This window comes from Neomonachus schauinslandi, chromosome 11 (genome assembly GCF_002201575.2).
Source record: "Neomonachus schauinslandi chromosome 11, ASM220157v2, whole genome shotgun sequence".
In the NCBI taxonomy this organism is placed as follows: domain Eukaryota; kingdom Metazoa; phylum Chordata; class Mammalia; order Carnivora; family Phocidae; genus Neomonachus; species Neomonachus schauinslandi.
Window position 1 is genome coordinate 68,044,986 of NC_058413.1, and position 25,201 is coordinate 68,070,186.

General features: G+C 36.0%; 1 protein-coding gene across 1 annotated transcript in view; it reads right to left on the bottom strand.

Moving 5' to 3' along the window:
* GRM5 (glutamate metabotropic receptor 5) overlaps nt 1-25,201 on the bottom strand; it is a 576,450-nt gene that overhangs the window by 320,063 nt on the left and 231,186 nt on the right. Inside the window, exon 3 of the mRNA XM_021679107.2 lies at nt 24,405-24,654. Within this exon, the coding sequence (XP_021534782.1) occupies nt 24,405-24,654 (250 nt within the window). The remainder of the gene's footprint in view (nt 1-24,404; nt 24,655-25,201) is intronic.

Below are 25,201 nucleotides of genomic sequence, written 5' to 3' on the forward strand. Positions count from 1 at the left end.
AAAAATGTGTATTCTGTGCTTTAGGATAATATGTTCTGAATATATCTGTTAAGTCCATCTGGTCCAGTGTGTCTTTCAAAGCCATTGTTTCCTTGTTGATTTTCTGCTTAGATGATCTATTGATATAAGTGGGGTGTTAAAGTCCCCTACTATTATTGTGTTGTTATCAATGAGTTCCTTTATGTTTGTTATTGTTTTATGTATTTGGGTGATCCCAAGTTGGGGGCATAAATATTTACAATGGTTAGATCTTCTGGTTGGATAGTTCCCTTTATTATGATATAATGCTCTTCATCTCTTGTTATAGTCTTTGATTTAAAATCTAGTTTGTCTGACATAAGTATTGCTACTCTGGCTTTCTTTTCATGTTCATTTGCATGATAAATGTTTTTCCATCCCCTCACTTTCAATCTGCAGGTGTCCTTGGGTCTAAAATGAGTCTCTTATAGGCAGCATATAGATGAGTCTTGTGTTTTTTTTTTTTTAATCCATTCTGACACCCTATATCTTTTGATTGGAGTATTTAGTCCATTTTACACTCAGAGTTAATTATCAATAGGTATATATTTAGTGCCATTTTATTACTTGTTTGTCTGGAAATTTTCTCCATTCCTTTCTAGTCTTTATCACTCTTGGTCTCTTCTTCCCACTCAAAAAATTCCCTTTAATATTTCTTGCAGAGCTGGTTTAGTGGTCACAAAGTCTTTAAGTTTTTGTTTGTCTGGGAAACTCTTTATCTCTACTTTTTTAAAAAAAATTTTTATTAACATTAACATATAATGTATTTTATCTCTCCTTCTATTCTCAATGATAGCCTTGCTGGATAGAGTATCTTGGCTGCAGATTTTTCCCATTCAGCACATGGAATATATCATGCTGCTCTCTTCTGCCTTGCCAAATTTCTGTGAAATCTGTAGCTAGCTTTATTGATCTTCCCTTTAAGTTAGGGACTTCTTTTGTCTTGCTGCTTTTAGGATTTTTTCTTCATCACTCTATTTTTGAAAATTTAACTACAATATGTGTTGGTGTTGTCCTGCTTTTGTTGACTTTGATGAGAGTTCTCTGTGACTCCCCTAGATTTGGATGTTTGCTTCCTTCCCCAGATTAGGGAAGTTTTCAGCTATAATTTCCTCAAACAAACCTTCTGCCCTTTTTACTCTCTTTTCTTTTGGGACTCCTATGATATGAATGTTATTATATTTGATGGAATCACTGAATTACCTAAGTCTACTCTTGTGATCCATCATTCTTCTTTCTCTCTTTTGTTCAGCTTCATTATTTTCCATAATTCTATCTTCTATATCACTTATTCATTCCTCTGTTTGTTCCAGCCTTGTGGTCATTAAATCCAGTTGGTTTTGAATCTGTTATTACATTTTTTCATTTCTGCCTGATTGTTTTTAGCTGTTTTATCTCTGAGGGAAGAGTCTCCCTGATGTTTTCCATACTTGTCTCAAGCCCAGCAAGTATCCTTATGATTGTTGCTTTAAATTTTGTATGAGGCATATTACTTATAACTGTTTTGATTAGATCTCTGGCCATGATCTTTTCTTGATCTTTATTTTGGGATGAATTCCTTCATCTTGGCATTTTGTCTAGGTCTCTGTCTTCTTTTCTGTGTTAAAAAATCCTGTTATGTTTCCTGCTCCTGAGAGTAATGACTTTATGAAGAAGAGGCATCTGTACTGTGTGCTGTGTGCACTCTGTGCTGTATTTTGCCTGCTCTATCCCTCAGGTCAGTCATCTGCAGAGGTTCTCCTTGCCAGGAGTGGTCAGTGTTCAGACCTTGGCCACAGTGTGGCAAGTTTTAACTAGGTGTGCTCTGGTCTGCATTTTAAATAAGACCTGATGCTATTTCCTCTAGAATTGAAGCTCTGCAGGATCCTATGGTCAACAGACATGTTGCATGTGGGGGTTTGTGCTGGTTTTCTGGGGAAGAGCCTGCTGTGCTAGTCCTCAGGCACACTTGCCTGAGGTACCAGCATAGCGCAAGGGGGTGGCACTTGGTGTAAGAAGTTTAGGCTGCCACTATTGATGCTATACTGCTTACTGAAGTTGGTTTATGTTGAGGGGTGGGGGAAAGAAATGGCGTCAGCCAACTCCTTTGTCCCAGATAGGGAAGTCCTTGCTTGCTTTGTTCATGGAAGGACTCTCCAAAAAGCAAATAATTTCCCCTCATGTGTTCTAGGCATTTCTCAGATCACTGTTTTCATGCTGTCTGTCTCTGGGTTGCTTGACTGCCTGGAGCAGTGCAGTGAACCCTGGGCTCTATCCCATTTAAATCTACTGACTTTTAAAACCTCAAACCTTAGGGACCTGGTGTGGTGGGGACCTGTGCTGGTCTTCTGGGAGAGGGTCTCACTGTGCAGGGACTGATGCAGGTTTGACCCAGAAGGGCAGTCATGCCAGAATGCAGGGGCATGGGATTTGGAGCAAAGCAAACTACCATCACAAATTCCTGAGCTTTTGGGGGGTTCTGTATTGTACATTAGATTGTTTCTTGGCTGAAAATTTGGCTTTCTTTCTAGTTCATTCTTTCTTTCTACCACTTGGCCATTTAAAAATTTGTGTTGCTGTCATCTCTTCTATTTTTTTTTTGGTCTTCATATAATTTATTGAAAAAAATCCCTTTATTCAATTTGGAGGCATTCAAGAGAAAAGGGAGTTAATGCCAGTGTTCAACTTTCATTATTAGAAGTTGTTTGGATTGACTTTTGAAGTTTCACAGAATGTGCTGGGGTGGGGGTGGAGAACTGTGGAGAATAGCGGTCTTTGATGAACACATCAGGAACTACAGGGCTAGATTATATGAAGGGATCCTTTCATCTTTTTGAACATCTATATACCTTGCCTTTTCCACCACCAACCCATAGACACGGTCTATGGCTTATTTAGAAAGTTCTAAATCATTAACCAGCTTCTGCATATGTATGTGTGTGTGTGGGGGGGGTGTATATTTGTTAAACTGAACATTCTTAACAACTATCATCCTTTACGAATCATGTTTGTATATGTACTTATTTTTAGATTTATAAATAGTGCATGCATAATAATTTATGTAAACCTAAGCAATAACATGTTTCTAATCTTAGATATATAAACACATATGAGTCAATACTCATGAGTTCTTGTGAAAGCTACCACTTCTGACCATAAGTGTAGTCTAAAACAATTGTGTGCCCTACACAATTCTTAGTACCTCAGTCTGATATATTTGGGTTTTTTCCTTACATTTTCATCTGTAACTTTTAATTCTTTTTACCTCTTTGTTGGATATTCAATTTACCTTCAGGATCATCCATTATTTCAATTAACGGCTTAAAGATCAACTGAGCTGGATCTTGAATCCTTTGAGTTAAGGTTTGTTCTTTTTTCAATTACTGCTGAGTTTCTTCTTCCTTGATTTATACCATTTCTGCCAGTCAATAAGGCAAATGCCACCCAAACAAGGTTGAAAGATTTTCACTATTTCTCCCAGTTGCCTTCAATTTTTCCCTCTAGAGGCATTATGTTAGCACTAGCTGAATCACTCAGGAATACTAGAGGCAGTCCTATTTGCTTTATTTATCACTCTCATCTTAATTATATTCAGAAATGAGTTATGTCTTAAATCATCAAATCAATATTTTCTATGACTTTTATCAAGACAAGGGAATAGATATCACTTAACACACATTTGTGGGTCTCTCTCATCATACCTCAACAATCCTTGTAAAATGAGATTGACAACATAAATCACAAGTGGGGTGCAATGAATGCTAGACACTTGAAAAAGTTGCTTTGTGTCTTAAATATGAATAAACCATTCAAGATATGAAAGAGGAAAGACAAGTTGGATTCAAATGATCATGGCTTTTGGAATTAAGTTAATTAGGGCAAATACTGGCTCTAGCCATAAGGAAGATTATCACTGTTTGTGTATCTCTGAAGAAACACCGAAAGGAGTTAAGGCAGCTTGGATTATAGTGTGACTGGTACTACCTGCTTTCTTTGATATTTTCAGTCACCCTTACTTTATTTCATCTTAACACACTGCATGCTCAAACACTATTATAAATGTTAACCATATTCTGCATTCTAATTTGGAACACAAATGCATTGTGTTTTTTTTGATAGTTACTGAGTGATGTAACAAGAAGTGATTATTTTTATGTAAAAGAAAAGGACAAGTCTCACTATAGGTGTCAAGCTGGCTTTTAAACTCATCACTTCTGGGATAGTATCTTTAAAGGTATAGGCACATCATGGGGAAGCCTTGAAACACCATAAACACCATTATGGTAATAAAATAATTCAGAGTCAACAGAACATTGGCAATTCAATTTTTTCCAATTTTTAGCAAAACAAATTATCATTAATTAATAAAGAATATCTTACTTCCAAAACCAAGTAAAAAAAAGATTTCTTCACTGCACTTATTAAACTTTGCTACTACACAACAACAAAAAAAACAAAACAAATAAAACAACAACAACAAAAACAATCAGACTGAAAAGGCATCCTATGGAATGAAAGAAAATACTTGCAAATCCTTTATCTGATAAGGGGATAATATCCAAAGTATATAAGAAACTCATATAATGCAACAGCAAAAAATCCAAATAACTCAATAAAAAAAATAGGCAAAAGACTTAAATAGGCATTCCTACAAGGAAATACAAATGGACAACAGATATATGAAAGGTGATTGACATCACTAATCATCAGGGATATGCAGATCAAAACCACAATAGAATATCATCTTATCCCTGTTAGGATGGCTCTTATGAAAAAGACAAGAGAAAAGTATCATCAGTGAGGATGTGGAGAAATTGGAATACGTACACACTGTTGGTAGGAATGTAGAATGGTGCAGCCACAATAGAAAACAGTATGGAGGTTCCTCAAAAAATTAAAAATAGAAGTCCCATATGATCCAGCAATCTCACTTCTGGATATATATTCAAAATAATTGAAATAAAAAGTTGAAGAGATATCTGCACCCCCACATTCATTAAAGTTTATTCATAATAATAAAAATATGAGAACCCACAAGTCCACTGACAAATAAATAAAGAAAATATGGGGGCACCTGGGGGGCTCTGTCAGTTAAGTGTGTGACTTTGGCTCAGGTCATGATCTCAGGGTCCTGGGATCGAGGCCTGCATTGCACTTCCCACTCAGGGGGAGTCTGCTTGTCCCTCTGCCTGTCCCCCTGCTCATGCTCTCTCTCTCAAATAAATTAATTAATTAAATACTTTTTAAAATATGGTATATACATGCAATGGAATATTATTCAGCCATAAAAAGAAGGAACTCCTGACATCTCCAGGATGAATCTGAAGAACTTTAGGCTAAGTGAAATAAGTCAATTACAGATGGACAAATACTGCATGATTCTACTCATATGAGTTATCTAAAAAGTCAAACTCATAGAAGGAAAGAATAAAATGATGGTTGCTGGGGGCTGATGGGGAAGGAAATGGGGAACTGTTTTATAAGGGATACAGTTTTAATTATGCAAGATGAGTAAGTTCTAGAGATCGGCTCTACCTATAGTTATTAACACAGTACCCACAGTTAATAATACAATAAAGTTTAAAAACTTTAAAATAAGTTGAGAAGATAAATCTCATGTTAAGTATTCTTACTAAAACATACACAACATGCACAAACACAAAGAAATTTTTGGAAATGATAGATATCTTTAGTACCCTGGCTGAGGTGATGGTATCACAGGTTAGGCATATGTCCAAACGCCTCAAGAAGTATAGTCTCAATGTGTGCAATATAGTGTATATCAATTATACCTTGATAATGATAAAAACATAGAATTAAATATTTGATTTGTTGTTTGTTTAAACCCTCCAGAAGGACAGGGTTACACTGGTCATTTTTGCTACCTTATAGTCAATGTATAGTGTTGCAATATAGTAAATACCAAATAAATACTTGTTGAAGAAATAAATGAATGGAAAAATCCTTTTTAAAATAAGGGCAGACTGCAACTATATATACACATAGATGAATAGACGTGTGTATAATTGTTTGTTCATTTAATTTCATTTTGGACCTTTGAAATTTTCATTAAAGCTTTCTAAGGGCCCATGAGCCTAAATTGGTGGCCACTAGTCTACTGCTTATTTGGGTGGCTGATGTCCATTTTCAGTCATCTGGACACATTTTCATGGATGGCTATCATGCATTTACTGAGCAAGGAGGATTAAATTGCTTAATGCACATAAAAGCATTTGTAATCTTTAAAGCAACTACAGAAATATAAGGTATTAGCACTGTTATAGCTATGATATTGCCTCAAACTGTACAGAAGCAAATTTTAAGCCAAAAAAAAAAAAAAAAAAAAAAGGAATCCTCCTTGTCTATTTAGAAATCATAAGATTATGCAACATTTTTAAAAATGAAATTTTCCCACAGGAATTTCCACCACTGTCTTTTTCAATTGTTTTGCCACATAATCCAGCCTGCTATAAAAACTGCAAAAATGTAAAAATGGAATTGTCAAGCTATCATAATTTCTTGAGACAACCATATTAAATATAGTTACATCTTATAAGTTTTTTGGCATATCTTCAGAACTAAGATTCTACTGTGGGAGACAAAAGGTTTATTTGTAATGGATTTTTTTTTTTTGAAAATAATGTTCTCTTCTTTGGCTGGATAAGTGATTTGTACAAATGACAAATATCCTTTTTTTTCTTTTTTTGAGATATGAGAACATCTGAACTAAAAACACAGAAACCCTAGTAAATTCAACATTCCTGTAAGTAACGATCAGTGAGCGAATGGCAGTACCATCCACCTCTACATTAACTTAGTCACCCTCTCCTAAGGCCACCTCCTGGGCTGTGACCTCATTTGGCTCTGCTCCATACCAGCACTGTTGCATTTTAATACCCTAATCTTCAAGCACATCTCATCTTTCTGGGTCTCACGTGACTCATCCCCACATGCGTCCTCATATTTCATGGAGATCTCTAGAACTCTTAGCTTTTTAATTTTGTCCTAATATATTAGGCCCCTCTTTCTCTCCACAGCTCTGTTTTGAGACAAAGGAAGAGACAGCTGTTCAAAGAGTGTCCGGGTGAGATGAGGCTGGTGAGAGCAAGGAAACTAGCTCAGCTGTTCTGAAATCATAAAACTATTTATTTGGCTGGTGATGTGAAACTTCCTTTTTCTCCCAGATATGCTATCTCTGATCTCTGACGATCCCAGTGTACTAAGAGGGAAAATTTTTAAAAATTTTACCTGCCAAAATATGGGTTAAGGGTTCTCCAGCTTTTTAAAGATGATTTTATTAGGTGCTTATCAGATGTTTCTCCAGAGACAGAGGATAGAGCAATGAACAAAATGATAAAAATCCCTGCCCTCCTGGAGTTTATCTTCTAGCACAGACTAGAAAGACAATAAACCAAGTGAATAAGAAAATTATGTAGCATAGTAGAAGGTAATAACATGTTGGACTTCAGGTAAAGAATCCAGTGATGAGGATGTCTGGGAGAAGACTGTTTCAGGCAAAGGAAACACCAAGTACATAGGCCTTGAGGTGGACATGTAACTCAGATTTTTTCAGGAACAGTAGAACCATTGTGGCTGGGCTGGAGTCAAAGAGGAGAGAAGCAACAGGACATAGGTGGGGAGATACATGCGGGAGTCTGGTACCATATTGTAAAGACTGTGGTTTTTACTCTGAACGAAATGGCAAGTCAGTTCAATGGGTTTGGAGGCAGGAGGAAGGCGAAACTAGTGTGTTTAGGTTGCCATCTTGAACTAGATCAAAACGTCATTTTTAAAAGTATTCTTTGTGATAAAGCAAACTATAAATTCAACACAGGCTCCTAATTTCACATCTCATTTTATTTGTTCTAATATGAGTTTGTGTGTGTGTGTCTGTTTGTACATTCTTTAATTTGTGCATTTGGATCTGAAGATATGAGCACCAATGCTAACTAAAATGACAATGTAAAAAGAAGAAAATAAAATATGATAAAGACAAAAATATAAAATTTCATTCTAAATAGTAAAATAACAAACTAATCTCATCAAAATCAAGTACAGGGAAGGATACCTGTTATAATTACTATCATACACCAGTGCTTTAGAGATTTTAGATTTTAGAATTTTAGAGTGAATACAGTAAGTTGAGAAAATGACATTATTAGTATAAGTAATGGAGATGAAGTTATCAATTATTTTGTGTCGATAAAACTATTGCATATCTAGAAAATGCAAGGCTTCTGGAAAAAGCTACAAATATCAGAAAAGGAATTTGAATTATACAAACATCAAGCTGCTTTTATCTATACCAGCAATAATTCGCTAGACAAAAATACGTTAAGAAAAAGACAATGCACAGTAATAATTCAATAAAAATACAAAATCTTCATAAAGTAATCTTTATGGAAGGATATAAAAATTTGATTAAAATTCATTCCCTATTTTTGGATTTAAACATCTAATATCATTAAAATTTCAACCCTTCAAAAATTAATATTTAGAAACTAAATTTTATAATTAGAAAAATAACCTTAAAGTTGTTAGGGATGAACAATATTTAACAAAAAATTATGGCAATAATAATTAGTGTGGCATGCCTTACTAGTTATTAAAGTTCACTAAAAAGATAATATAATAAAAACACTGCTGCTAGCAACAGTAGTACTAAAGAGAAAATCTAAAATTATATACTAGTACACAGAAAATAATTAATTTTAAAAATGTAAAATTTAATATATGAAGCATTATTGTTATTTCATTAGGAAATGATTATTTAATAACTCCTGCAGGCACACTGAGAATCTACCTTAAAGAAAATATGATGGATCTCTTACTGTATAGATTTAATTGAAAAAAATTCTGGTTGGATTAAATGAATAAAGGTGAAAAAATAAGCAACACTCTCCTGGTTTCAGAGAAAATAATTTCTTTCTTTTTTTTCAGAGAAGATTAAAGAAGAAAATCCAGAAGCTATAAAAGAACCATATTTAATTATGTACATGAAAAAAATGACAAAACATATTCAGATTAACAAAAAAAGCCAAAAACCAAAAATAAAGAAAAAATTGGTGTGGTGGGAGTGAGTGTATTATAACAGCAAGACTGTGGAGCAATAGGAAATTTTACTCATTCTTGATATAAAATGATACAGTCACTTTAGAAGGTAGTTAACAATTTCTTACAAGAGTAAATATACCCTTACCATACAATCCAACAATCATGCTCCTTGGCATTTACCAAAATGAACTAAAAATTTATGCCCACACAAAAACCTGCACAGGGATATTTATAACAGTTTTATTTGTAATTGCCAAAACTTGGAAGCAACCAAGATGTCCTTCAGTAGGTGAATGGATAAATAAACTGTGATACCCAGACAATGAAATATTATTCCTCACTAAAAAGAAATTAGCTATTGAACTATGAAAAAAACATGGGGGAAACTTAAGTGCATATTACTAACTGAAAGAAGACAATCTGAAAAGGCTACATATGATTCCAACTATATGACATTCTGGAAAAGTCAAAACTATGAAGACAGTAAGGACATCATTGGTTGCCAAAGGTTAGTGGAGAGAAAGAACAATGAATAGAGCAGAGAGGACTTTTAGGGTAGTGCAAATGCTCTGTATGACACGGTATGTCTCTGTTATTATACATTTCTCCACACTTATAGCATGTACACCACCAAGAGTGAGCCATAAGGTAAACTATGAACTCTGGATGATAATGATTTATCAATATAGGTTCATCAGTTGTAATAAATGCACCATTTGGGTGGGGAATGTTGATAATGGGAAGGCTATGCATGTGTGTGGGAGGGAGATTATGGAAAATGTCTATACTTTCCTCTCAACTTTGCTGTGAACCTAAAACTGCTCTAAAAATTAATCTATTAAACAAACAAACAAAGCAGATTTAGGGGTCCAAGAATGTTAAATTGAGAGTCTCTACAAATCATCTTGAAAAATAAAGATTTGCATTCATGTCTTGATAAGATAGAAGAAAATAGAGCTTTTAAATGTTCTGAACAAATAACTGAACCATTTCTAATCTACATTCACCATAGTTGGCAAGGCTAATGCATTATGGTCAGCGTACTGAAAAAAATAAACCTGTTTTCTTTCCCTTCACAAGGAGCTAAAACTTTGAAGTCTTCCTCTGAAATGGCACAGGCATGTGTCCAAACATGTTCATGGCATTCCTTATCTCACTATTTTACTAATCATCTGACTTTTCCCATTGAAAGTGATCAGTTGATCACATGATTTAGCATCATAGAAAGTGCTTCATTTTTCACTGATGTGTTTTGTGAGGGCTAGAAGCTCAGCATCTATACTGAAACCTATGAAATAGACCTCTCTTGTGAAATCATAGAGAGTGTGTCCCAGGAATTGCCCCTCTACCACAGGGCTTTTAGTTGGCTTCCTTGCAGAGTGGTCTGTGCTCACATGATTCTTTCTATTCCATAAGAGCTTGAGAAACCTGCCTTTTACTGAGGCTGACTGGAGTTGAGGAAACTGCCACACTTGATTTTCCTCTGCAGTCACAGCTATTCTCAAATGTTCATAATATGGTAGGCACTAGACGTCACAAAGATTAATCAACCTTTGACCACACTTCAAGGAGCTCATATTCCAGTGGAGAAGAGGAAGAGGAAAACAGAAAAATAGAAATGGAAGTCACAGGGGCTTTAAGGGATCTGTGGAAGTCCTACTAGAGTTTCGGAAGTCTTTGAAACTGTTGGGTAATGTCTCACATGACAAACCTGAGGGTTTTTTTTAAATTTTTAAAAAATTTTTATTTATTTGAGAGCAAGAGAAAAGAAGGAAGAGAGCACACAGGGAGAAGCAGACTCCTGCTGAGCAGAGAGCCCGATGTGGGGCTCAATCCCAGGGCCCTTAGATCATGACCTGAGCCAAAGGCAGATGCTTAACTGACTGAGCCACCCAGCTGCCCCGACAAACTTGACTTTCATGGTAAAAGACAGGGAGGTCACTCCAAGGAGAAGACCATGTAGGTAATTCTGTAAGGTTGGTATGTTTGGGGAATTATAAGAATTTTGATATAGGAAAGATAAGGAGTTGGTAGTGGTGGACGGAGGGTAGAAGTATAATAATTCCACTATTTAGGAGGAATGCATTGGCACTGATTTACCTATTGGTTATGATTCTCATCTGTTCTAGTTGAACCCATGTCTTACTAGTTGTCAAATATTTTAAATTTCACCTTTGAGTATAATAGGAAATGATTGGCAGATTTGGCCATATTTTAAAGGGCCACACATGCCAAATTAGAGATTTGAATATGAAAAAGAGAGTCAAGTAAGATTATTATGCAGAAGGATTGCATAACCAAATTTTTTTTTTTTAAATAACTCTCAGGAAAATGGGGAAGATGGATAGAAGGAGAAAGGATAAACTTTTAATCTATGTCATCAGTTCGATTTAGCAAATGAGAGGAGTAAAAATAACTTTAGTAGAAAGATTAATATTTATAACCAAACAGTGCATTCTCTATTAAATTTAGTACATTCTTTTATTTTAGATAAAATTAAATCACTCAGGATTGAATAAAGAGGTATTTCAAATGCATCATGTTTCAATTGCTTTGAACATTATGTTCCAGAATGCTAAAATAAAATTTTAAAAAATTCCTTTGTTCTTGGTCTCCTCTCCATAATAAACATAGCACCCAAACGTGTGCCTCCAACTCTGGCCAACATTCCTAGGACTAGGACTGTCTGATCCCATGACCCAGCAGGGGCCTTCAAATCTCAAGGAGAATTGAAAAGAATGTGGAGTTTATGTGTAAACCTTGACTATTGCTGAATAAATACTCAAAGTCCTAATATGTATGTAAGTAAGCAGAGCTATCTCAACAGATGGGGAAAAAAAAACCCTCTAGGTCAGGGGTCAGCAGACTTTTTTCTTCCTTTTTTTTTTTTTTTTCTTTTCTTTTTTTTTTTTTTTTGCATGTGAAGGACCACATAGTAAATATTTTAGGCTTTACGGGACATGTGGTCTTTATTACCACTACTCAGCTCTACCAATGTAGCCCCAAAACAGCCATAGACATTGTATAAATGAGTGTGGTTTTTCCAATAAAACTATTTACAAAAACAGGATGGGCCCATGGGGGTTAGTTAGCCAGCCACTGTTTTAGAATGGTTTATCACAGTGTCCTCCAACTAATAGAAATACATACATAAGATAGTCACTCCACCAGATCATATTAGGCTCCCAGAAAACAGTAGAAGAGTAAATGAACTTCACCTGGTTTCACCACAGAATAATATTTTATGTTTGCCTTTGTTTCTTCACAGAAACATTCTTTTTTTAAATTTTATTTAAATTCAAGTTAGTTAACATATAGTGTATTATTAGTTTCAGGGGTAGAATTTAAAATGATTCATCAGTTGCGTGTAACACCCAGTGCTCATTACATCACATGCCCTCCTTAATGCCTATCACCCAGTTACCCCATTCCCCACCCACCTCCCCTCCAGCAACCCTTAGTTTGTTTCCTAGAGTTAAGAATCTCTTATGGTTTGTCTCCCTCTCTGTTTTTATCTTATTTAATTTTTCCTTCCCCTCCCCTATGTTCACCTGTTCTGTTTCTTAAATTCCACATATGAGTGAAATCATATGGTATTTGTCTTTCTCTGACTTATTTCACTTAGCATAATAGTGAAATATGTCTAGTTCCATCCACATCATTGCAAATGGCAAGATTTCATTCTTTTTGATGGCTGAGCAATATTCCATATTATATATATAATGAAGTAATATACATTACTTATATATTATATATATATTATATACATACATATATATATATATATATATATATATATTACCATATCTTCTCTATCCATTCATCAGTTGATGGATGTCTGGGCTCTTTCCATATTTTGGCTATTGTGGACACTGCTGCTATAAATATTGGGATGCTTGGATCCCTTTGAATCACTATTTTTGTATCCTTTGGATAAATACCTCCTAGAGCAATTGTTGGATCATAGGGTAGCTTTATTTTTAACTTTTTAAAAAGATTTTATTTATTTATTTGACAGAGAGAGAGAGAGAGCACAGCAGAGGGAGAGGTTGAAGCAGACTCCTCACTGATCAGGGAGCCCGATGTGGGGCTTAATCCCAGGACCCCGGGATCATGACCTGAGCTGAAGGCAGACGCTTAACCGACTGAGCCACCCAGGTGCCCTATTTTTAACTTTTTGAGGAACCTCCATACTGTTTTCCACAGTGGCTGCACCAGTTTGCACTCCGACCAACAGTGTAGGAGGGTTCCCCTTTCTCTACATCCTTGCCAACACCTGTCGTTTCCTGTGTTGTTAATTTTAGCCATTCTGACTGGTGTGAGGTGGTACCTTATTGCGGTTTTGATTTGTATTTCCCTGATGATGAGTGATGTTAAGCATTTTTTCATGTGTCTGTTAGCCATTTATGTGTCTTTTTTTGGAGAAATATCTGTTCATGTCTTTTGCCCATTTCTTGACTATATTTTTTTGTTTTGGGGGTCTTGAGTTTGATAAGTTCTTCATAGATTTTAGATACTAGCCCTTTATCTGACTGATCATTTGCACATATCTTCTCTCATTCCAAAGGTTGTCTTTCAGTGTTGTTGATTGTTTCCTTTGCTGTTCAGAAGATTTATTTTAAGAATTTTTTATTTATTCATTTGAGACAGAGATAGATAGAGAGAGAGAGAGCAGGAGCAGAGGGGAGGGGCTGAGGAAGCGGGAGAAGCAGACTCCCTGCTGAGCAGGGAGCCCGATGCAGGGGTTGATCCCAGAATCTGGAGAGCATGACTTGAGCTAAAGGCAGACGCCCAACCATCTGAGCCACCCAGGTGCCCCATGTTGTTCAGAAGATTTTTATCCTGATGAAGTCCTAATAGTTCATTTTTGCTTTTGTTCCCCCCCTTGCCTCCAGCAACATGTCTAGTAAGAAGTTGCTCTGGCTGAGGTCAAAGAGGTTGCTGCCTCTGTTCTCCTCTAGGAGTTTGATGGATTCTTGTCTCACATTTAGGCTTCCATCCATTTTTAATTTATTTTTGTGTATGTTGTAAAAAAGTGGTCTAGTTTCATTCTTCTGCATGTTGCTGTCCAGTTTTCCCAACACCATTTGTTGAAGAGACTGTCATTTTTCCAGTGGATATTCTTTCCTGCTTTGTCGAAGATTAGTTGACCCTAGAGTACAGGGTCCATTTCTGGGTTCTTGATTCTGTTCCATTGATCTATTTGTCTGTTTTGTGCCAGTACCATACTGTCTTGATGATTACAGCTTTGTAACACACCTTGAAGTGCGGAATTGTGATGCCACCAGCTTTGGTTTTCTTTTTCAGTATTACTTTATAATTAGGGTCATTTCTGGGTCCATATAAATTTTAGGATTGTTTGTTCCAGCTCTGTGAAAAATGCTGGTGTTATTTTGACAGGGACTGCATTAAATGTGTAGGTTGCTTTGGGTAGTACAGACATTTTAACAATATTTGTTCTTCTAATCCATGAGCATGGAATGTCTTCCCATTTCTTTGTGTCTTCCTCAATTTCTTTTTTTTTTAAAGATTTTATTTATTCATTTGAGAGAGAGAGAGATAAAGCACGAGCAGGAAGGGGGGTGGGAGGGGCAGAAGGAGAGGGAGAAGGAGAGTCCCTGCTGGGCAGGGAGCCCGATGTGGGTTCCATCCCAGGACCCAGAGATTATGACCTGAGCAGAAGGCAGATGCTTAACTGGCTGAGCCCCCAGGCGCCCTCTCAATTTCTTTCATACGTATTCTATAGTTATCAGAGTACATATCTTTTACCTCTTTGGTTATTTCTAGGTGTCTTATGGTTTTTGGTGTAATTGTAAATGGGATCGATTCCTTGATTTCTCTTTCTACTGCTTCATTACTGGTGTATAGAAATGCAACAGACTTCTGTGCATTGATTTTATATCCTGAAACTTTGCTGAATTCTTGTTATCAGTTTTAGCAATTTTTTGGTGGAGTCTTTTAGGTTTTCTACATAGAGTATCATGTCATCTGCGAAGAGTGAAAGTTTGACTTCTTCCCTGCCAATCTGGGTATTTAATCATCCTTTTTAAAATTAATTAATTTATTTATTTGAGAGAGAGAGACAGATAGTGACACAGAGAAAGAGCGAGCACAAGCACGGGGAACAGCAGAGGGAGAGGGAGAAGCAGGCTTCCAGCGGAGTAGGGAGCCTGACGTGGGCCTCGATCCCACAACCCTGGGATCATGACCTGAGCCAAAGGCAGACACTTACCCCACTGAGAGAACCAGGCACCCCGGTATTTAATCATTCTTATAAAGAAAACTTAAACTTTTCTATTTGCTGAAAACTAAATTTGATCATTCTGTTTCTATGTAAAAATAGTGATGTAGACTGAAAAGTCCATCTAATCATTGGATTTTTCTGGTTTACAGAATGTTGGATTGCTCCAGGTTTTATTTATCTTAAAAAGGAAGATGAGGAGAGGGGGGGAATCTCTCTTTTGCAATCATCTTTAATGGCTGTTTTTTCTTCATTAAAGATTATCTATTTTAATAACAGAAAAATAAATTACTCTTTTATACCATAAGAATCAAGTTTATTACTGAAATAAAGAATTATCAAAGATCTAACTAGTTTACTTACCATAGTGGTTAAGGATACAGACTACCTTCTAATGCCCTCTCTACCACTTACTGCTTGTGTGATCTTGAGTGAATTGCTTATCTCTCTGTGCCTCAGCAATAAAATAAGGTTAATAATAACAGTTTTCAAATAGGATTGTTATTAAAAGTCAATAAATTAATAAATCAATACCAACCACTCAGGGCAGTGCTTGTTACACAAAAAGCACTCCATAAAGAGCTATTATTATCATCCAATTAGTTTAAATTTTACTTACACATATTTTGCAAGTGCAATGTATCTTAAAACTACCAGAACCCCTGAGACACAGATGCCTCTAGAGCACAAGCCCTGGGACCTTGAGAGGCCTTTGAAGTCATTTGTTGTTTTCACCACTCACACAGGAATCTTTCTCTGTCCAATAACATCAAGGCCTTCTGCTCTCCTTCTGGGCATTTTCCGTTGTCAGATCCATAGCACCTTACAAAGCAACTGGTTTCATTTAAATTTCAGCCGCACATCTAATAAGCACAGGGGTATTGATGAAACAAGTGATGTCTCTGAGCTCAGTGTCTTCATCTGTAAAGTCAAGTTAATATTCTTTATCTACTTCATAAAGGACTTAGAGAGAGAGAAGAATATTTTGGACTCTTTAAATTTCACAAAGGAGCATTTGAGAGAGATTTCCACTCTCTGGGAGGGAAAAGCATGGAAAGAAAACACACAGCTTGTCCTCACCATCTCCCTCCCTTCCCCTGGGAACGAGTGACTGGCCTGTCTGGTGAGGTGGAGAAAGAACTGAGCAGGTGTGACTCAGCCTCTTCTTTTTATGGAGCAGTCTGTCCTCTGAGTCTAAGAGTTTTCCTATTGTCATTCTGAAAACCATCTTCTAAAGCAGGAAAGTCCGGCTATTGTCCAGCCCTGCCTGTGACTCTAGGGTTGGGGGGCAGTGTTAGGAGGTCCATTTGGTCACAGATCAAAGACTTGGTCTCTAGTTAACTGATATACGTTAATCTCCATGACTCACTCCCATTGGTTTTTAATTTGAGAACAGGGCTGTTGTTTAATCAACCTTTAGAACCCTAACAGTAAGAATTCATTACAACCCTTGATGAGACAGTACATATGCAAATGTTAAATCTGCTGTTATTTTAAGAGCATTTCTCCATGATAGTATAGCCAGATCTTTCTCTCCCTACTGCTTGTAACCAATGGAATAATACAAAATAAAGATAATATCTAAAACCACTTATTAACAGTGTAGTTTTCCTTGTTCTCCAACCTTTACTGACAACTTCTCAAACCAGCTGCTACCCCCCACCCCACAACACACACACATTCCCTTCTTGCCTCCAAAATTATGAAGAAAAGAGGGGCTATCAAGTGACTTTTGTATTTTCAAACCTTCAAACATACCTACCTCACTTTTAAAAAAAAATTCTGTTCCACTTCTGGAGTTGACTTTCTCAGCTTGCTCCCTCCATCTATGCTTCAAATGTTACTCATTCCCACATTTTAGGGGTTTTATACAATTAATTGTCCTCCCTTATTTATTAAATTCCCTGTCCTACCTTGATCCTAAAATTAAACAACCAAACCTTTGTGACTGGCCTCTGTATGCAATATACAAATCCTTATGAGTCATAAAAGAAAAAGATTGGCATTGTCCAAAGTGACATAAATAAAGTCAAAATTAAATAACAAGAGGGAAAATATTTGCTACACATGTCAATGAACCACTTTCCTTAATTTATAAAGTACTTTTGTATAAATCAACAAAGAGAAATAAACAGAAAAAAATTGACTAAGTGCATGAAGCTTGAAGAAGAAATAAATATATCACTTATTCATATATGAAAGATGTAGAATCTCACTCATAATTAAAAAGTACAAATTAAAATATTATGATGCCAGTTTTCACCTATAAAATTAGCAAGTACCAAATAATTTATTAATACCATGTAAGGACACAGATATAAAAATATAAGTGTTTTTCACTATATAGCTTTTTTCATCATTAAAATTATTTTTTCATGATCATGAATTACATTTTTGGGTAAAAATGACTGTATTAAAAACCTGTCTCTAGGGGCGCCTGGGTGGCTCAGTCGGTTAAGCATCTGCCTTCAGCTCCGGTCATGATCCCAGGGTCCTGGGATCGAGTCCCGCATCAGGCTCCTTGCTCAGTGAGGAGCCTGCTTCTCCCTCTCCCGCTCCCCCTGCTTGTGTTCCCTCTCTCGCTGTGTCTCTCTCTGTCAAATAAATAAATAAATAAATCTTTAAAAAAAAAAACAAAACCTGTCTCTTGATCTCCTCGTTCCTTAAGAAATAGTTTTATCATTCTCCATTTCTTATTAGTTAAACCTCACAAAACAGTGGCTTATATGCCATGGGTTCATTTTCTCACCTCCTTACAACTTAGCTACTTCATTCTGAATATACTTTAATCTCTCCATTTGTCCATCTCTTGCTAAATCACCAATTAATAAATCTACCTCAATAAATCTAAAGGTCCTTTCAGTATTATTTTCACTTGGTCTAGAATTATTTGACACTGGTGGTCCCCCTTTTAAATATTCTCCTCCACAGGCTGGGATGACACAACGCTCTCTGGGTTTTCCTCCTCCATCTCTGTATTTGCTTTCTCCCTATTGCCTTTTCACAGTTCATCCTTTTTCCAATCATTACATTTTGAGATCCCTTTCAAAGCCAAAGCCAAAGTAGAGTTCCTCCACTTGAATTCTACATACTCATGTCTTCCGTTCATAAATCTAAACTACTCAGATGATTCACCCATTTTTATTTACAGCCTATATATCTCTTTTGAGCCCCAGACTCACATATTCTCCAGCCTTTTTGGCTATATTTATGTTTGAAATGCACATCAGGCCATTTTAACCAAAACTGAACTCATGATCTATTCTCTACTTCACACCTGATTCTTTTCCAACTCTCTTCATCTTGGTAAAGTTATCATCATTTATCTTGTTATAAAACACAAGAATCTTACAAGTCACTCTTGACATCTTCCCCATGCTTCTCTACAATACCCAATGCACCCAACAGCTCCTACTGATTTTTTTCCCAACTTACTGAGTTGTACATAATATACAAAAAGTCACATATATTCAATGTATACATTTTGATGAGTTTGGATTTATGCATCTATCCTGATACCATCATAACAAAAACATAATACACACATTTTAATTAGTAATCTGCTACTTATTCCATGATCATAGTATTTTTGTTAGGGATATTGGTTCCTCTGTATCTACCCTATCTCTTCTAATCCATAATCTATACCCGTTATCTTTTGAAATATCACACCTGTTATATTCTTACCCTCACAAAAAGAAAAAAAGGCTTCTCCAATAATGGGATAAATATCAAAATACTACAAAGGCTGAAAACATTGTTTCCTGGATTCCTCTCCAAACTTCTTCACACATGCTCCTCTTACCTTCTTGCTCAACCTTCATGGTTCATAATCTGAGGCAGATATAACTAGACAACTGCTTGTTTATAGACTGAATATTATGCAACTAATCTGATCTTTCCATCTCGAGTGCAGGTAAGCACTCCAGGCAAAATGGAGCATAGTTTGGCTGGCTTTATTTGCACTATAAATTCATCACAAAAATCTCAATAATTTTCAAGGCATTTTACTAAGTTTATTTAATTTTCAAAGGATAATCTAAAACAACAAAAACAACAATAAAGCAAAATTAAATGGGTTTATCACAAGTGTAGAAACATTTATGTTGCTAAGCCTTCTCTCTTTGTGATACTTAGAATTGTCACTAGGATTAAGAAACTGATATAATCTTGTTCAGTCATTTAGCTTCTGAGTCTCAATTTTCTCCCCTACAAAAATGGGGTCATTATTACCAAACTCAAAGACAACTAAAAGTTGACATATTCAACACTGCCTACAGCACTAAATTAATCTCTCTCTCTCTTCTTCCCCCCTTCTCCCCTCTTGTGTCCTCTCATCATTTCCTCTCCCTTCCTTCACCCTCTCTTTCCCTCTCTCCTTGTCTCCTGACACATAACAGGAATTCAATGAAAACAAGTTTTGTTTTCTTTTTCTCAACATGATTAAAAGATACTGAATGGCCCACTGGAAGGCAAGTGTACTTATTTTAAAAAGGGTTTTAATTTAGAATGAATACTCTGATAATATGCAAGCATAAAGACTAATGTCTACTTCTGAGTAACACCTACTATAATAGTTTTAGTAAAACAATTGTTTGTAATTCTATCCACAAATATATTTATTAGACTAAGCTCTTGTCCTTTCCATTTTGAAAAATATTGATGAAGATGGACCTCCTGATAAGAAATACAGGTTATAATTCCCAAATAGTTTTGAAATTTAAGTACATTTCCTCTCACAGCCTGGTAACAATCATCATATTGAAGGACAGAGATTCTTAATTCAAACAGATACACAGTTTTAGTTAATTATAGACAAGATAAAAAAAGATCTTTAAGTAGCTAATTTGCTAAAAGTTGGTCCTTGTTTCCAAGTTCACAATTAAGTATATAACTCATAAATAATATACCTCATATGATATTTTCTCAGGTCAAAAATGAAAACACTGTATCCATTCTAGAAAGATAAGCTCCTTTAGAAATGTCATTACTTTCAGATTATTGATCCCATTCTGCTGTCAGGGCCAAAGTGTTTAGCAAGACTATTTCAGGGACCTGGACAGGACATTTTTATGGGCAATGAGACAACAGATTACCCTGAGTTCAAATGAGAAGACCCAGTGGCCAGATCTATATCACTCTAACATTCTTCTGATGTGCAGCACAGATGGTGAGATATGTTGATGAATGAGGCTGTCTCAGCAGCAGAATTATCTTACTAGTCCTGCCACACATTTCAGTTGAATGACCTATTAAACATGGCTGTCCCAAGGCAACTGGATAGATTTATAACTACAGCTGTTAAATGGGATCCTCTAGGAAGTTCTGAATGTAGATTCCCTTCTCATAGCCTTGACTTCTAATTTCTTTTCTTTTTTTTTTTTAAGATAGAGAGCAAGCACGCATGAGTGCACGAGTGGTAGGTAGGGGCAGAGGGAGAGAGAGAATCTTAAGCAGGTTCCACACCCAGTGCACAGCAAGATGCAGGGCTTAATTTCACAACCCTGAGATCATGACCTGAGCTGAAATCAAGAGTCGGACACTTAACTGACTGAGCCACCCAGGCGCCACTTGACTTCTAATTTCTAAGAACCATCCTGAGTTGGGTCTGAGTTGGGCAGGGGAAAGAAGGAGCATAAAGGGAGATAGGGAGTATATATGCAAACAAAATAATCTCAAATTACTAAGAGCACAGCATAACGAATATAGTCAAGGGTACTGTAATAGCATGGTATGGTGACAGATGGTAGGTACACTTGGAGTGAGCATAACATAACCCATAGAGATACTAAATCACTAATCTGTACATATGAAATTAATGTAACATTGTGTGTCAAATATAGGAGTTATAGGGTGAATTGAATTTTTAGGAGGGAGCATTAAAATAAAAATGCTAACTTAAATTAGAATTATCTAGGATAATTTCTTTATATACTCAGGATCTGTGAAGAACTAGGAGTTTGCTATCAGACAACTTCTTCACTGTTTCTATTTTACAGGAAACAGGCTAATAGGGAAAAGCACTGAGTTATGGTCCACGGTAATCGGGCTCTTGCACACAAGCCTTAACTATGTTATCCAAACTTTTGGGGTATCAGTTTCCTCACTTGTAAAATTAGAGTGAGTAGATGTCCTAAATACTCTCATAACTGTTATATTTTGCCTTTCCGCTCACTACCCTAGATTTCCACTCTTATGAATAGGAATACTTCAAATTTACTGAAAAGTAACAGAACACAGCACTAAATGCTCAGTCTCTAGAATTACACACACTTATATTTAATGTTGGCTTCAACACCTACATCTATATAGCCTTCTATTACTCAATATAAATTGAGTCTTAAGAGTCCTTGTCTACAAATTGGAGATAATAGGATTCAACATGAAGTTGTTCTTAGATTTACTTATTTTTTTCATAGCACTTACTACCTTCTATCTAATTTACCATCTGTAAGGTCCATAAAGGTAGTGAATATTGTCTGTTTTATTCACTGATGTATCCCAAGCATCTTAACATATAGTAGCCAGTCAATATCTATCAAATGAATACATGAAACAATGCATATACAGTTTAATAATTGGCAGAAAGCATTTGATAAATGATCCCATAAATGATCTTGATACATAGAGTGTTATTTCACCATGAAGAATTAGAAACAGAAGAAACAGGAATGTTTCAAAGAGAAGATGAAGGGGACTGATGACCATACCATTACCAAATATCTTCAAGAGTACCACACGTTACTTTCAGAGACAAAAATATGAGCCAAGAGGTGGAAACTGCAGGGAGACATTTTTTTTTAAACTGGAATAAGAAGACCCTTCTAACAAAACTCCTCTAAGATGAAATGAACTGGTGCTCAAGTAAATATTGAATTATTATTGGCCAATAAATGAAGGGATTAAGAAATCTAATTAAAGGTTATGAATCTATTTTTCTATGAATCAAATGATGTGGAGAGAACTTCTTATAAATAGCATATACAAAATAAATTTTAAAATATATAAATAGGGGCATCTGGCTAGCTCAGTCATTAGAGTGTGTGACTTTTGATCTCAGGGTTGTAAGTTTGAGCCCCATGTTGGGTGTAGAGATTACTTAAAAAATAAAATTTTAATTTATACATAGATATATATAACATTATAAAAATTGTGTATGTATATGTTATATATATAAAATATTGAATTTTGGCCTTGTGGTACTGTTGGCAATAAAAAGATAGATGAAAAATGGCAGATATAGTGAATACCTATCTATTTTCCTTGTGTACATGTGATCAAAGAACATTTACTTGCTGATAAATCATATAGGCTGAAAAACAAATGCTGCTTATTTGTTTTATTAACATTGGTGAAAGCAGCAGATAGCAGCTACAGAATCTCATACCCTACCAGAAAAACAGGACTATTTAAAGCCAGCTTCTTTCTTTCATGTTCTTTCTACCCCAGTGGTAACACTGCACTTTGGAATTTAATACCGGAGTGGGAGTGCTCCTGGGTTGTATGAAACTAATTGGTGCATCACTCTTGCCAACTAGGGATGATTTTAGACAAAATGTATGACATCAGTGAAAAAGGAATCTCACTCAATAGGTCCATAAAGAACTTTTTTTTGAAGGATATTTGGCCTCATACTAAAATAGTCCCATCAATCTACTGCCATCAGGTCAGACAGAAAAGCATTAGGTACATAAAGTGGCTGTCATAAAATGTAGCCAAGCAGGAGCCAAGTCTGATCACAGAAGGTCAGTTAGACATTTAGAAAATAAAGGAAGCATGTTTTCTTTAATGAGCCGTCAAAAGTTAATAACAAGTGAGTTAGCTTTCTATTTTGGACAGAAATATTGAGAAAGATGCAGGGGTTCTGAAGGTTTTCTCTATTTTTAAATTGGCTGCCTACTAAGAATCTGCACAATAACAAAACTTTTTTAAGCTCTAGAATAGTGAACTACATTCACATGGTCAAACTATGGGGTCATTTTACAAATTGTGATGGTTAATGTCATATGACCATTTACTGGGCCATGGGGTTCCCAGATACTTGGCTAAACATTATTCTGAGTGTGTCTATGAGGGTGTTTCTGGATGACATTAGCATTTGCATCAGTATACTAAGTAATGAAGATTGTTCTCCCTAATGTGGGTGGGCCTCATCCAATCTACTGAAGACCTGAGTAGAACAAAAATGACTAAGTAAGAGGGAACTCTTCCTGCATGACTGCTTGAGCTGGGACATTGGTCTTTTCTGGCCTTCAGACTTGAACCCAAACACTGGCTCTTCTTCCCCAAGCCTGCCAGCTTTCAGACCAGAACTATACCACTGGCTCTTCTGGGTGTATCTCTCATCTCATCTCATCTCTCTCTCTCTCTCACACACACACACACACCATTATATCTGTTTCCCTAGAGAACTCTAATATATGGATTCAACAGCATCAGCAGGGAATGAGTTGAGTTGTGCCAATCAAGTGCATTATCCAGATGATTAAAATCAATCCCAGTAGAAGTTAATGTTTTAGAAACTTGTCTGGTAACAGTGTCGATGATCAGGCAATGTAATAACACTTTCGTAATGTAAATAATGAGCCAATTTTCCAATATTTTAAAAAATTAAAGCAACTGAAACTAAAGCAACTCCTCACTTTCAAATTCAAAATTCTATGACTATATTATAAAACAAGTTTAGGTAGCCATTCTCAAAATCAATTTCTAAAGTAACAGCAAAAAGTCTGAAAAATGCTTATTTCCCTAGCCATTCTCAAAATCAATTTCAAAAGCAACAGCAAAAAGTCTGAAAAATTGCTTATTTCCCAAGGGAATTATGAAATGATCCAAGTATCTAAGAACCCATCTCATTTCCTTACAGTCATTTTTTCAAGACTTAAGTACTCATCATCTTCAAGTGGTGATTCCTGTTATCATTAATCAGCACATGGCATATCTACTTATTTTCCATGATTATCTCCAGGCTCTGATGTTTTATGATATTTAAGTTCTACTTCTACCACATAGACTAAGTTTCCAAAGCATCCGTCCTTATGCACCTGAAGATACCCTTTGATGCTGCCAAATTCCTGGCATTACCTTCATGTGAATTTTCTTTGTCACTCACCTGCCCAGAAGCAGAAATTCACCTGCTAGACCCAGGCGCCTCATGGCCATCAGCAGACCTCTCACCGTCATGCCCTCACAGAAGCAGGCCACTACCCGGGCCTTGGGCAAGTGACTCCTGAGCTTCTTCAGTAGCTTATCGAAGCTCTGTTCCCCTGCGTTGCTATAGATTTTGTAAGAGTGAGCGATGCAAATTCCTTCTTTGGCTGACATATCTTTGAAAGCTTCCATCCCACTCTCTCCATAGTTGCCTGTGTGAAAACAGATAAGCAGAGAGGTAGTGAGATGGCAGCACTGGGTACACTGGATCCAATTAAGAATGCAAAAGGCTGGGAGCATGAAGATCACTTGGTAGTGTTGAACTTGGAGCCCGAAGACCTGAATCAGTTTTTGCTCTTTCACTGACTTGTTCATTTTGGACAACTTACAACAAAACTACATTATACATATATGCATTGAACTTTAAATTGTGTTTTCACTGAGAGAGAGAGAAAATAGTATAAAAAGCAGAAGCAATTCAGCTCCCCCTTTGACTTAAAAAGTTCATACTCTAGTGTGAGATGATGGAAGACATTTATCTGCTGTATTTTCATTCTATCTCACTTCCCTTTGCTTCTTACTGTATGACCATCTCATCCCACTGGCTCAGATTCCTATATTGAAAGACACAATATATACACTTAATATGTAATGGATGCCATTGTACAGATATCACATAGAGTATTATATTTTATAGAATATTATGCATATTATATTCTATCAGCAATCATAAGAATCTGTGCCTTTATCCCAACTGAA